General features: G+C 41.3%; 1 protein-coding gene across 2 annotated transcripts in view; it reads left to right on the plus strand.

The window, feature by feature from the left end:
* Nucleotides 1–12,557, plus strand: part of zgc:153039 (uncharacterized protein LOC767698 homolog) — a 73,927-nt gene that overhangs the window by 13,394 nt on the left and 47,976 nt on the right. The window contains exons 2-6 of one of the 2 annotated variants that reach the window (XM_060943405.1): nt 1,853–1,987; nt 2,525–2,662; nt 3,479–3,784; nt 6,037–6,144; nt 6,244–6,355. In XM_060943405.1, coding sequence (XP_060799388.1) covers nt 1,853–1,987; nt 2,525–2,662; nt 3,479–3,784; nt 6,037–6,144; nt 6,244–6,355 — 799 coding nt within the window. The other variant, XM_060943406.1, reaches the window with a different exon arrangement.

Here is a 12,557-nt window from a genome sequence, read left to right on the forward strand (position 1 = left end):
CACAGTATATACAGAGCCGTACCACAAGTCCAGCACCACAGGAGCAAAAATAAAGAGCAAAACAAATGTTTTATTTCTTGCAGACTAACACAGCTTCCCCCCCTCCCTTCTCTTCACGAAAAATCCTGTGAAGAATATTCTGGATTTATTCTTCTTTGCTCAGTTGATAATTGTGTGTGGGTTTTTTTTTAATTAAAGAACAGCTGGCTAAAGTAGGATAGAAGGGGAAGACGATTTAATTACAAATGTTAAACACAATAGACCTGATGCAGTATTAGTAGGCTTAGCTAAAGTCAGCTAATTGGCTATGGTTAGATATCTGGAGTTATAGTGCATGATACATTAGATTATTAACTTGTCTAATGAGTCACGAGGAGTTTTATTTTTATTTCCATATCTTTTTGTATATTTATCTGTTTTACCTTTTATTTTTGTATTAATTGCTTGTGTGGTTGGTCTACTTTATTTTAATGCATGTTTACACTCTGATTTTATTCATTTTAATGTGGCTATTTTTTATATTATTGACTTTTATCTATCATTTTGGTTATTAGCTTTTTAGCACTTAAAATACTGTTGTATGTGATGTAGAGTTGCAACCAGAAGTTTAGAAAAAGGCACACAGACTTTTTTTTTTTTTTTTTTTTCCCCTCTCCCCCTTTCCTGTTTTAGGTCAGTTAGGATTCCCAAATTTTTATTTGTAAAATTTCAGAATCAATTTTTCAGAAAATTTTCATTACTTTCATCAAAGTCAGTTTACGTACATTTAAGTCGACGGTGACGTCTAAACACCATGGGAGCACACAGCCATCATACTGCTCAGGAAGGAGATGGCTTCTGTGTCCCAGAGATGAATGTGCTTTGGTGCAAAGTGTGCAAATGAACCCCAGAACAGCAGCGAAAGACCTTTTTATAAAGCTGCTGGCTTTACAAGCCACAGTAAATGAGTTCTGTACTGATGTGAGCTGAAAGGCCACTCAGCAAGGAGAAAGTCATTGCTCCAAAACCACCCTGAAAAAAGCCAGATTACACTTTGCAGCTGTACATGGGGGATCTTAATTTTTGGAGACATGTCTTGTGGTCCGATGAAACAAAAATGGAACTGTTTGGTCATAATCATCATTATGCTTGGAGGAGAAAGGGGGGAAACTTGCAAGCCTCAGAACACCATCCCAGCTGTGAAGTATGGGGGGTGGTAGCATTATGTTGTGGGGCTGTTTTGCTGCAGGAGGGACTGGTGCACTTCACAAAATAGGTGGTGCCATGAGGAAAGAAAACTGTGGCTATATTGAAGTAACATCTCAAGCCATCAATTAAAAAAGTTAAAGCTTCCAAATGGATCATGACCCCAAGCATACCTCTAAATTATTTGGAAAGTGGCTTCAGGACAACAAAGTGAAGGTATTGGCATGGCCATCACAAAGCCCTGACCTCAATCCTGTAGAAAATGTGGGTGGCACTGAAAAGGCATGTGCGAGCAAGAAGGCCCACAAATTTGACTCTGCTACCCCAGTTCTGTCAGGAGGAATGGGCCAAAATTCCAGCAAGGTATTGTGAGAAACTTGTGGAAGGCGACCCAAAACGCTTGATCCAAAGGCAATTCTACCAATTGCTAACAGAGGGTATGTAAACTTCTGACTTTGATGAAAGTAATTTTAAATTCTCTGATTTATTCTGACACGTTACAAATAAGTTTGGGGATCCTAACTGATCTAAAACAGGAAAAGTTTCCTCAATTTTACTGTTAGAGGAAAGTGTGCCTTTTTCTAAACTGTATGTAAACTTCTGGTTGCCACTGTATGTGTGAATTTCATGTTTATTGAATCCTCTTCTAATTTGTGTGTGTGTGTAGGATTCGTGGTGGGACAGTGTGGACTGTACCAGGCTGTGGTCATGTTCTTGGTGGCGTATTTCATTATCAGCATGACTGTGCTCTCCATCTGTGCCATCTCCACCAACGGAGCTCTGGATGCTGGGGGAGCTTACTGTAATGTCCTCTACTAAATAATGATGATGCACTACGTGGTTGTTCTGGATTGTGATTGGTCAGAAGGTGTTGAATTTTCTATAACAGCAGCTCTGACAGTAGTGTAGCTGCAAATCACAGGTTTATATTCATGCACTTGTTCTAATACATTCTCATTTCTATAGTAATGGCTCATTCACTGGAACCTGTACAGCAAAGGCTCCACTAATAAGATTTTTCAAAATATCCTTGATGTGGTGAAGATTTTTGTAAGAAGATTTTATTTAGCGTTTCTGGAAGGAGTCTCCAGGGTCAGCACTGTCAGAGGAGTTTTAGGCGTTGCAGTTTCTTGGGCACATCATAAACTGTGTGGTGTTTATTCATTTTATTTTTTTTTGTCTTCAGTTTGAGAGAAAAAAGAGGAATGACTTTGTTTATAGCTGCTACAATGTGAGCAAGAACAGGAACATGTGTAATGAAAATAAACTGTAGTTGAGTAGTTGTGGTATAAGAGGAATAGAATGATTTTTTTTTGTGTGTGTGTGTGTGTGTGTGTAGACATGATCAGTCGTGCTTTAGGGCCAGAGTTTGGTGGCAGCATCGGGATCATGTTTTTCTTCGCCAATGTATGTGGCAGTGCCCTCTATGTGCTTGGGCTAGTGGAGGCCATTCTCGCAACCTTTGGACGTCCTGAAGGTACACAAGGGGGTGTGTGGGTGTGTTCATTCCAGTATCACAGCAACTGTAATGGTGTGAAAGTCAGCAGTGTGTTTTTATGCAGCAGTAACACAGCTGTGCAGTAAAATGATTCAGTAAGACATGATAAAAACATCATGTCCCATGCCAGTACTTCATGTACAGTACCAGTCAAAAATTGACATCACCTAATTCAATGTTTTTTTTCTTTTATTTCTATTAATCAAAAGTTAGTTCATGTCTTAAAGTAATGATGGATGTCATTTCTCTTGACTTGGTTAAGTGGTTCTTGACCTAATGTGGATTACTACAGTTGTGGCGTAGGGCTATTTTACTGTTTGATCTCAAATGCATTAAGAAAGCAAAAAACTCTAACTTTTGAAGCTAGTTAAGACAATGCCAATAGTGTGCTAAGTGTCAGGGTAAACAGTGGCTACTTTGAAAATTCTAAAATGTAACATTTTAGTTTTGTTAACTTTTTTTTTTCTTTACCACAATTCCAGATGTTTTATAGTTTTGATGTATTCAGTATTGTTCTACGTTGTAGAAAACACAAATACAGAAAAACCTATGAACGAGTAGGGGTGTACAAACTTCTGACTCATATTTCAATAATAAGACAAAGTGAAGCCAATTTATGTACAAATCAGAACACAGGCACTATTATCCAGGGGAAAAAAAAAAGGGAACACAGGATGATGGTCCAGAATCAGTAAATGTGATGGTCTCATCACATTTTGCTTTCATCAGGGATTTAATGAAGTGATGTATAAATAAAGTTAAAAAAAAACTGATTTTCCTGTTTATTCCTCTCAGATGGATTAAGCTATGCCCCTCAGTACGCGGTGATGCCAGTTGGTTATTGGTGGTCTCTGCTGTACGCCAGTGTTATCCTGCTCCTGTGTGTGTTGGTGTGTTTGATTGGTGCTCATATCTACGCCAAGGCCACGTTCCTCATCTTCATGGTGGTGATGGTGGTACTTTTCACCATCTTCATCAGTTTCTTTGCTGTCAGACCTCGCAATATCCCGCTGCCGAGCATGCTGGGAAACTCTAGCTCTGCCCTCACCACTGCCAACTTCACCGGATTCAAACTTGACACGCTGCTTGGAAACCTCAAAGGTGTGTGTTTTTGAGGGTGGGTTGTTCCAAAGTCCTAATGAGGTAATATCTTGACCACAGTCTGGAACGTCATCTGGGTTGGAGTGGGTGGAGTTTAATCTTGCTTTTCAGATATGTGACTCAAATCAAATTATTATTATTTTTTTTAAAATATCCCCTGCTGGCCTAAAGGACTGAAGGGGGATTGTCGTGGTGGTGATCGTCCGTTCCGGGAAGGGTACTCGCCTTCTGAAATCAACTCCTCAGTTTTTGGAGGAATTTCAGAAACTTGACAGGATTCTTTTATGTCAGTAATACCATGGATGCAAACGGCGTGCCTTTTGGCGGATGCCGCCTTTTTCATGCCTGTCTGGGGGACTTGTGTGAATTGTGCAGATCATGTATATAAAATTATTTTTTTTGGGGGGGTGGCGTTGGAGTGTCTTTTTTTTTTTTTTTTTTTTTTTTTTTTTTATATAATTTCATCAAAGTAAATTCTGTATTAAAATTACTAAATAAGCAAATGCCGTTAGTCCATGAAACATAGGAAGTATAAGTATGAGAAGAATACAGTAAATCAGAAAGCTGCGCACATAAAGCCAATTACGTAACTTGCGTTGGACTGATGGAAATCCTTGCGCGTGAAGTGCAGCCAGCAGCAGATAATGGCGCACAACCAATTGGCTTTATGTGCGCAGCTTTCTGATTTACTGTTTTCTTCTCGTACTAGGGCTGGGCAATTTTACGATTACGATGTTATTCACGATATAAAATCTCTACGATTAGAAATTAGACACGTACGATAAGCCTACGCCTTCAATAAAATTACTTCATCCGAAGTTTTGACAGACACGCGAATAGCCAGTCATAACTAAACAGTACCGCACGTAACCAATCAGTTGGAAGAGAGCCACGTCAAGTTAGGTTGCGTGCACACACAAACACACACGTGTAGTAGCAACGCACAGCATGGCTGTGGTGAAGTTTGCAGGAGCGCGGCATTTCTCCAACAAAGTGTGAAACAAAGCGATTATAAAAATGAGCGAGAAGCCGACTGACCGGAGTTCTGAACAGGAAAGTCAGAGCACTGCCCTGGAGGACATCGTTGAAAAGAAGGGCCAGAGATCTTCGGTTGTGTGGAGGTATTTTGGATATTTAAAATCGGACATACAACAAAGTGTTACACAAAACCTTAAACACACCGACGTACAGGATTGCACTTTTTTTCTCCTTGCAGCATAAGGTTTACACGTCAATATGTCTTATGTTTATTTGAAAGCTGCTAGAATTTGCACAAATGATTAACAATGGTATATAGTTTTTATTTTTCAGTTTCAGTTTATTCATTTGAACAAAAGAATGTGCATCCAGTTTGTTTTGGTTCTGTGAAACTTGAAGGCTTGTTAAGCTATTTTTGTTAATTAGGAAGGAACTACTAATTTGTAATGTTCATATTTTGAGCAGAAAATTAAAGAAAATACAAAAATGGTGATTTGATTTATATCGTGATATATATCGTTATCGAAAATTTTGAAAAAATATATCGTGATATAATTTTTTCTCATATCGCCCAGCCCTATCTCATACTTCCTGTGTTTCATGGACTGTAATGGCATTTGCTTATTTAGTAATTTTAATACAGAATTTACTTTGATGAAATAATCAGACACTCCAACGCACCCACCCCCCCCCAAAAAAAAAACCTCATCGGATCTGCATGATTCACACAAGTCCCTCAGACAGTCGTGAAAAAGGCGGCATCCGCCAAAAGGCGTGCCGTTTGCATCCATGAATACGCATATTGCAATCTTTTAATTTGGTCACATTTCCACCAGAGTTATGGCCCTCGATTACCAAACTTGTACTTTGGCAATTTTGAGGGTGCATTAACAACTTTATAGCATAGATAGATATAGTTGCTAGCAGGGGATATTGTGCTCTCTGAGCACTCTTGGTGTTTTTCTTATTTATTTATTTTTTGGAAGTCATTTATTGTGAGGAACTTCATGCTGGCATAAACGCAAACACCACAGCATGGCCCAGAACCAGAGTGAGATGAATGAGGGGGAGGAACCTAACTGTAATGCCTGTAGTAACTACAGTACTTGTGCTACTTGTAGAGTCTATCATCTGTAGTTGAAGTCTTTAGTAGCTTAGAACATCTCCCTCAGCATTGAATTATGCTCAGAATTGTAGATGTTGCTTATGTAAACAAATCATGTCAATCTATAAGTCATGATGTAAAATAAGTTATACTGTGTGTCTGTGCATAGCCGATTATACAGTGGACTACACCACAGGAACGACCATGACGTTCGCCACTGTGTTTGCAGTCATGTTCAACGGATGTACTGGAATTATGGCTGGGTCCAACATGTCGGGTAGGTGTGTGTGTGTGTGACAATTGCTCATTACAGAAGCTGTCATATTGTGTGTTGATGATTGAAGTTGGGATGTGTGCGTGCACGTGCGCATGTTAGGTGACCTGAGGAACCCAAGTTACTCCATCCCTCGTGGAACGATTACTGCGGTCATCTTCACCTTCATCATCTACAACTTGCTGAGCTTATTGGTGGCCTGCACTTGTGACAGGTACACACACACACAGTGTATTGTTCCTCAAAGAAATGTCCTGATATTTAATGATACTTTGGTATATAGACACTGGCATTTTCTTGATTGCCCCCCCCCCCCCCCCCCCCCAAAAAAAAAAGGGTATTTTATATGTAGTGTCCTATTTATAAAAAAAAAAGGCTTTTGACATTTTCTGATTCTGAAAACTGCAATGTAGATCTTTTGCACATTTATGTAGAATTAAGGTTTTAGCATTTTAAAGAGAAAAATCATATTTAGAGCTTGCTTTAAAGAGGTTTTTCTCCTGGTTAAAAATTAAGTGAAAATATGAAGGATATCAGCCCTAGTTATTATTCAGAATGCCTCTTGGTGCATGTTTTTGAAATATTTAACTGCAGCAGTGTTGCAGGAATCAGTTGAATAGTGCACAAGCAGAATGGTGCAGTGTGTTTCTTCTGTTAGGAATTTGTGCCACTTGCTCCTCACATGACCAAGGGGGGGGGCGGTGAAAATGTGGTTGCAGGATGAAATGGGTACTGCAGAACTGAAGTGTCGAGGGCATTTATTTGTTTTAAACCTTGCAGTAGTGAAACCTGCTCTTGATTCTGCTGAACTCAAAGCCCTGTGACTGTAATTTTGCTACACAATCAGCTTTAACAGCAAACAGTCCAGCTTTCTGTCCATCAAACCTCACAACCGTGCGGAGTAACTCACTGTTCTCTAAATATTCACTTGAAGGATAACACACAAGATTTTAAATTGAGAGCACTGATGGCATTCTTATCCTGATTAAAACCTGTGCCAAGTTGTACATTTATGGCCCTTTTCCACTACCCTTTTTCAGCTCACTTCAGCCCGACACGGCTCGCATTTCGACTATCCAAAAACAGCACGACTCGGCTCGCTTCAGCCCTGCTTAGCCCCCAAAACTCGCACGGTTTTGGAGTGGGGCTGAAGCGAGCCAAACCGAGCTGAGTGAGGCTAGGGGCGTGAGGAGACACTCCCCTGCGCGCTGATTGGTGAGGAGGAGTGTCCTCACATGCCCACACACGCCCCGCGAGCACGCTGGGATCTGTCAACACCGTAAACCCGGAAGAAGGAGAGTTACGAATTACGAGAATTATGAAGCCTTATGCGCCTCGCCTCATCTATACGCTCTTGCCAGTATCTGTTGGCGTTGTCGGTGACAACAAGCCACAGCACCAAGACCAGCAACACTAACGACTCCATGTCCTCCATGTTTATTGTTTACTCTCCGGGTCGTGAGACTACCGCTTAAAAGATCACTGATGTCACTGTTTGCGCCGCCAAACGACATCACGTGACGTCCACCCACTTTCACTAACTCCACCCAATGTGTCCACCCACTTCCAGCCAGCATGGTTCAGCGCGGTTGTAGTCGAAATGCAACTCCAACAGCCCCGCTCAGCTCGACTCAGCACGGCACGGCTCAGCCGCGTTGGTAGTGGAAAAGCGGCATTAGAAACATTTTTTTGTTTATTAAAGAGCAATTAACTTTTAAGAGAAATTGTGTGCTTTAGAGTATCGGTGAAAACAAGTTAGTTCCTGTTCTCATGGTGTTCATTTGTTCTGTATCCCATTTGCTCAGAAGGTGTTGATAAATTAAAATGAGTGCATTATAGAAAATTAATCATTTCTATAGTAACGGCTCATTCACAGGGACTTGGACAGTGGGTGATTCACATTACACTTAATTTTTTTAATCTGTTTATGTGGAGTTTTTGTAAGAAGGTGTAAGTTTTATTTTATGGAAGGAGTCTAGTGTCAGTGCCTTGTAACAGTCAGAGGCAAAGTTGTAACTTTTCTGGCATGGCTTTTTTTTTTTTTTTTAAATAAATCTTAACTTGTAGAAATAAGAGGCTGGTGAGGGTGCAACTGCTTATAGTGGCTATAACAAGTGAGAACAGGAGATAACTTTCACTGAAGTTGCACACCATGTAATTATAAATGGACTTTTTAAAAAATAAACTGAACGATGAACTGATTAAGTGGAAATGATGTCTGACATGTGATTTGCATGTCTCGCACAGAGCTGAAATTGTGCACCAGACTTCCTCTTTCAGAACACAAATGAGGAAAGGATCCGTTTATATTCCAATCTGTGACCATGATCCTTTTTAAAAACGCAAAATTCTGAGAACTTGAATTTATTTTGAAAAACCTGCATCATGACCTCGTTTATCATGATCAGCAGCATGTATTGTCATTATCAGCTCGAAATTGAGCCAGTGTTGTAGTCGAGTCGCTAAGGCCCTGTCCACACGGCAACGGATTCAGGTGAATCTGATAAAATCGTTTATCGTTTCGGCCTGGCATCCACACGGCACCGGTGTTTTGGGTGCCCCAAAACAAAATCTTTTGAGAACAGGTTCCAGAGTGGAAAAATCTGGCAACGGCGCCGTTGCGAAGTCGTCTGGATGAGTAGAACGGATTTGTTTACGATGACGTCACAACCACATGACTGTCAGTGCTTCACGCCGGGTAGAAGTGTAACGAACTCGATGCGAGTTGTCAACAAATCCTATAACTTGGTTCATGAAACGCGCTTGCAAAATATTTTCACTGCTTTCCAAAAACAAAAACAATCCCGCCAGCAAAAATAGGGGAAAAAAAAAAGGAGCGAGCTCACCTCTTCAGATGTTGGTTTAAGTCCGACAATACATTCCTCAAAAAGGGCGTAGAAGAACAAAGTAATCCATCAACATGTAGCATTTAATTTATTCCGGACCATTAAAGAATTCTGGAGGATATCAGAATGTTGGCGTACTGGCTTCCATCTACCCCATTCATTCCTCTTTCCACGTCTTTCGTTTTACGCTACTGATTAATAATCAAAACTTTGTGGCTGATGCTACAGAAGAAGGGGTTTATGCGCATGCGTCTACTTCTATTCTGGTGTCTCCGATGGGACCGTCTTACAGCGCATGTAGTGGTGTGGCATGTGTATTGCATCGTTTTCAGCAAGCGTTGCGTTGCCATATGTACCTGATATTTTACTGATCCGTTGCCCATGTGGACGCGATATTTTTTTTAAAAAAATCTTGTCGTGTGGATGTAGCCTAAACCTTGAGTCCTCGGTGTCAGTCCTTGAAAATTTCAAGTAGAGCCCCCTATTGATCAGAGTCTAGTCTGAGAGACTCCAACTGCGCCATTTGACGGTGGCTATAGAGATCTTGCATGTGACGTCACAGCCGATCCAGATTGTGACAGACGCCATCTTGTAGGTCAAACGCCATATTCCGCCTTCTACTTCTGCTTTTGCTTCTACCTTTTCTTCTGGAAAACCCTACTATATACAATTCTACTACAACGGCTGCGGCTACAAGCTCTCCCTACCTGTGCACGTTTTTTGTTTTTTGTGTGTATTTTTGCATGTTGTTCGTCTGTACCGGACTTCAATATCCACTACAACCGTATGGACTTACTGGACATTGGTTTCCAGCAGAAAATGACGGTTTGTAGCGATTTCCATCGCATGCACAACATTCCGGACGAGATTGCGAGACCAGCGGGGTCTCCGTGGATTGTTATCGGAAGCAAAGCGAAGGAGGCGGCGCCGGGAGCCGAAGCAAAAGCGAGGCTGTAGAGCCGGCCTGTTGACTAAGCTCAGAAAACAGCTACTCAAATCTCCACTGCCAAGCCTCTACCTCTCCAACGCCAGATCCATGTAAACAAGATGGCCGATTTGGAATTACAACTGGAATTACCTTATTCTATTCTATAATCGGCTGGTCAGTGCTATACTCAATACTTACTTACCCATCCAGTGAGGATCATTTTCTTGCTTACAAGATGCCACATCTGAGTCGCTGACAAATCCTGAATTTCTGTAAATATAACTGTGCAGAGATTTATAAGCACGCAGTGCTTCACCACTGAACAGCGAGGGAAAGTTAATGAGGTAATTATACACGTCCGGGTATTCCGCTGGCAGTTCAAAATCCGGTCGTGAAAACTCCGTCCGGAAAGCCATAAGGGTCACAAATCTGTAGATCGTTTATTTTAGACATATATCTAGTTATCTGTTCATTAGAAAAATGAGCCGTGTAGTCCGTCGGTTGAAATTGATCCATTCTGCACACGAGTGCAGCAGTATTCAGCGGTGTTTTTGACCGACATGATGGCGGTTGTGTACTTTCCGGTCACGTGACTGCAAGATCTCTATTGCCTTTGAAAGTCTGCTGCTGTGTTGGATTAACGTTACTGCTCAACTGCCGCATTTTAGTTAATCACCCACTGTCAACAGGGCAAATAACATGAGAGGGTTAACACTAGCTAGTTCATCACTCAGCAAGCCCTGCTATCAACAGAGCAATGAACATAGCATGTCACTTATTTCTCTGTCTTTCCAAATGATTGAAGTTCGAGGTTGTTCCTGTCGTCTCAATAGTTCTTCTACATATGGAACACACAGCAGTGGGTGGTTTTTCTGCCTTTTTTTTTGTTTTTTTTGTTCCCCCACTGCATGAGATCTGTATAAGCAAAGCGGACGATCCTAGGGGCTTCTCTCCAGGCATTTTAGCACCATTAGCGTTAGTTTGTTCCTGAACAAGACATACGAACAGATGAATTTGCATTCTCTTGCACAAAATTAGTATAAAAATTAATGTAGATATAAATGTCATTATTATGGCATGTTACAAAAAGGAAAAATCAGAGTCCCCATCTCAAATTTACGAGTCTAAATGCAGTTAATGCACGAGTTCTTAAAATTAGGACACAAGTCGGACTCGAGTCTGAGTCCTGGACTCGAGTACTACAAGGCTAATTTGAACCCCATGTTTTTAAATTAAAATTCTACTGAGATCAAATTTGGGGTGTCTGCACTTTTTTTTTTTTTTTTTTTAATTTTTATTTTTGTTCCTGTTGCTTAGTGTTTTGGACACCAACAGAATGTCTTGGGGATGAGAGTACAAAATATGGATTTTAAAAGTCATATCTAGGAAAAACTTTGATCATTCAGTGAAATGCTCTCAATAAGAGGTGCCCTGCCCCCAGGGGCATGTCTTGCTCCACAGTAGTGGTTCTTCAGTATGTTCTTGGCTGTGTGTCTTCCCACACACACATACACACTTTCCTCTTTGAACTGTTGCTTGGTTGCAGGTTGGAAAAGAGGGTGGGGTTTGTGTGAGGTGGTGGTTTTTGTGACTTTTTTTTTTTTTTTGGGAGGAGTGTTGTACCAACTTGGGGCTGTTCAGTGCCAAGATGTAGCTGCTGTAGACTAGTCAAGTCAACTTTATTGTCAAATATGCTATACATGCTCGACATGCAGCACAGATGAAATTTCAGTCCTCTCTGACCCACGGTGCAAACAGGCAATGCAATAAATAAAAATGGAGTAATTGAAAAAACAATATAAACAGTATAAAACACTCTAAGAACTAGACGTAGACTAAACTTGTATATAGAGGATGTGCAGTCACATGACCCGCACGTGTGTACTCCGCCATATTGGACGGCATCAGGATTGTTTACCTTGCGCGAGCGTAATGGATCCAGGGAGTAATCCCCAAGAAAATTCGGAAAATACCCCATCTACATCGTGCGATAACTTGTCTAAGTTTGTTCAGCATCTTGAAGGTGACGTGAGGCAGCGTTGCATGGAAAAGTGTTCCAGGCTGGGGATTGCAGATCCGTACAACTTGCCGCAATCCTTGTTCAGGGAAATTCGGAGCTGCGGTGCCGGCGATTTGCCCAATCTGGCCTACCACGACATTTACAACTTTCTTGTTAATCGTGTTATGCTGGCAAAGCCCTCAAAGCTTACAAGAGCCTGGAACCTTATAAATATTTTGTTGCGGGATGGGTATCCCAACTATACCTCTGGAAAGTTCCGAAGAAGGAAGTCTACTTGATAACCTCACGGGTAAGTGGCATTAAGACGTTTATCATAGAGACTATGCAGGACGTTTTATTGTAGGAATGTTCGAAATCTAAACTCTAAAGCAGGGGTTCTCAACCTTTTGCAACCTGGGCCCCACCAAAGCTGGTTCATTGCAGTTGGGGGCCCCTCTTCTCGCCCCGCCCCATCCCCCCCCCCCCCCCCCCCCCCCCAAACACACTCACCCGCAGTGACGCCACCCGACCTACAGCACCTTATATCGACCGATAGATAGATAGATAGATAGATAGATAGATAGATAGATAGATAGATAGATATGGGCTAGAGTAGCAGTAGCATTATCCATAGTAGACTAGC

This window comes from Neoarius graeffei, chromosome 16, assembly GCF_027579695.1.
Source record: "Neoarius graeffei isolate fNeoGra1 chromosome 16, fNeoGra1.pri, whole genome shotgun sequence".
Taxonomy (NCBI): domain Eukaryota; kingdom Metazoa; phylum Chordata; class Actinopteri; order Siluriformes; family Ariidae; genus Neoarius; species Neoarius graeffei.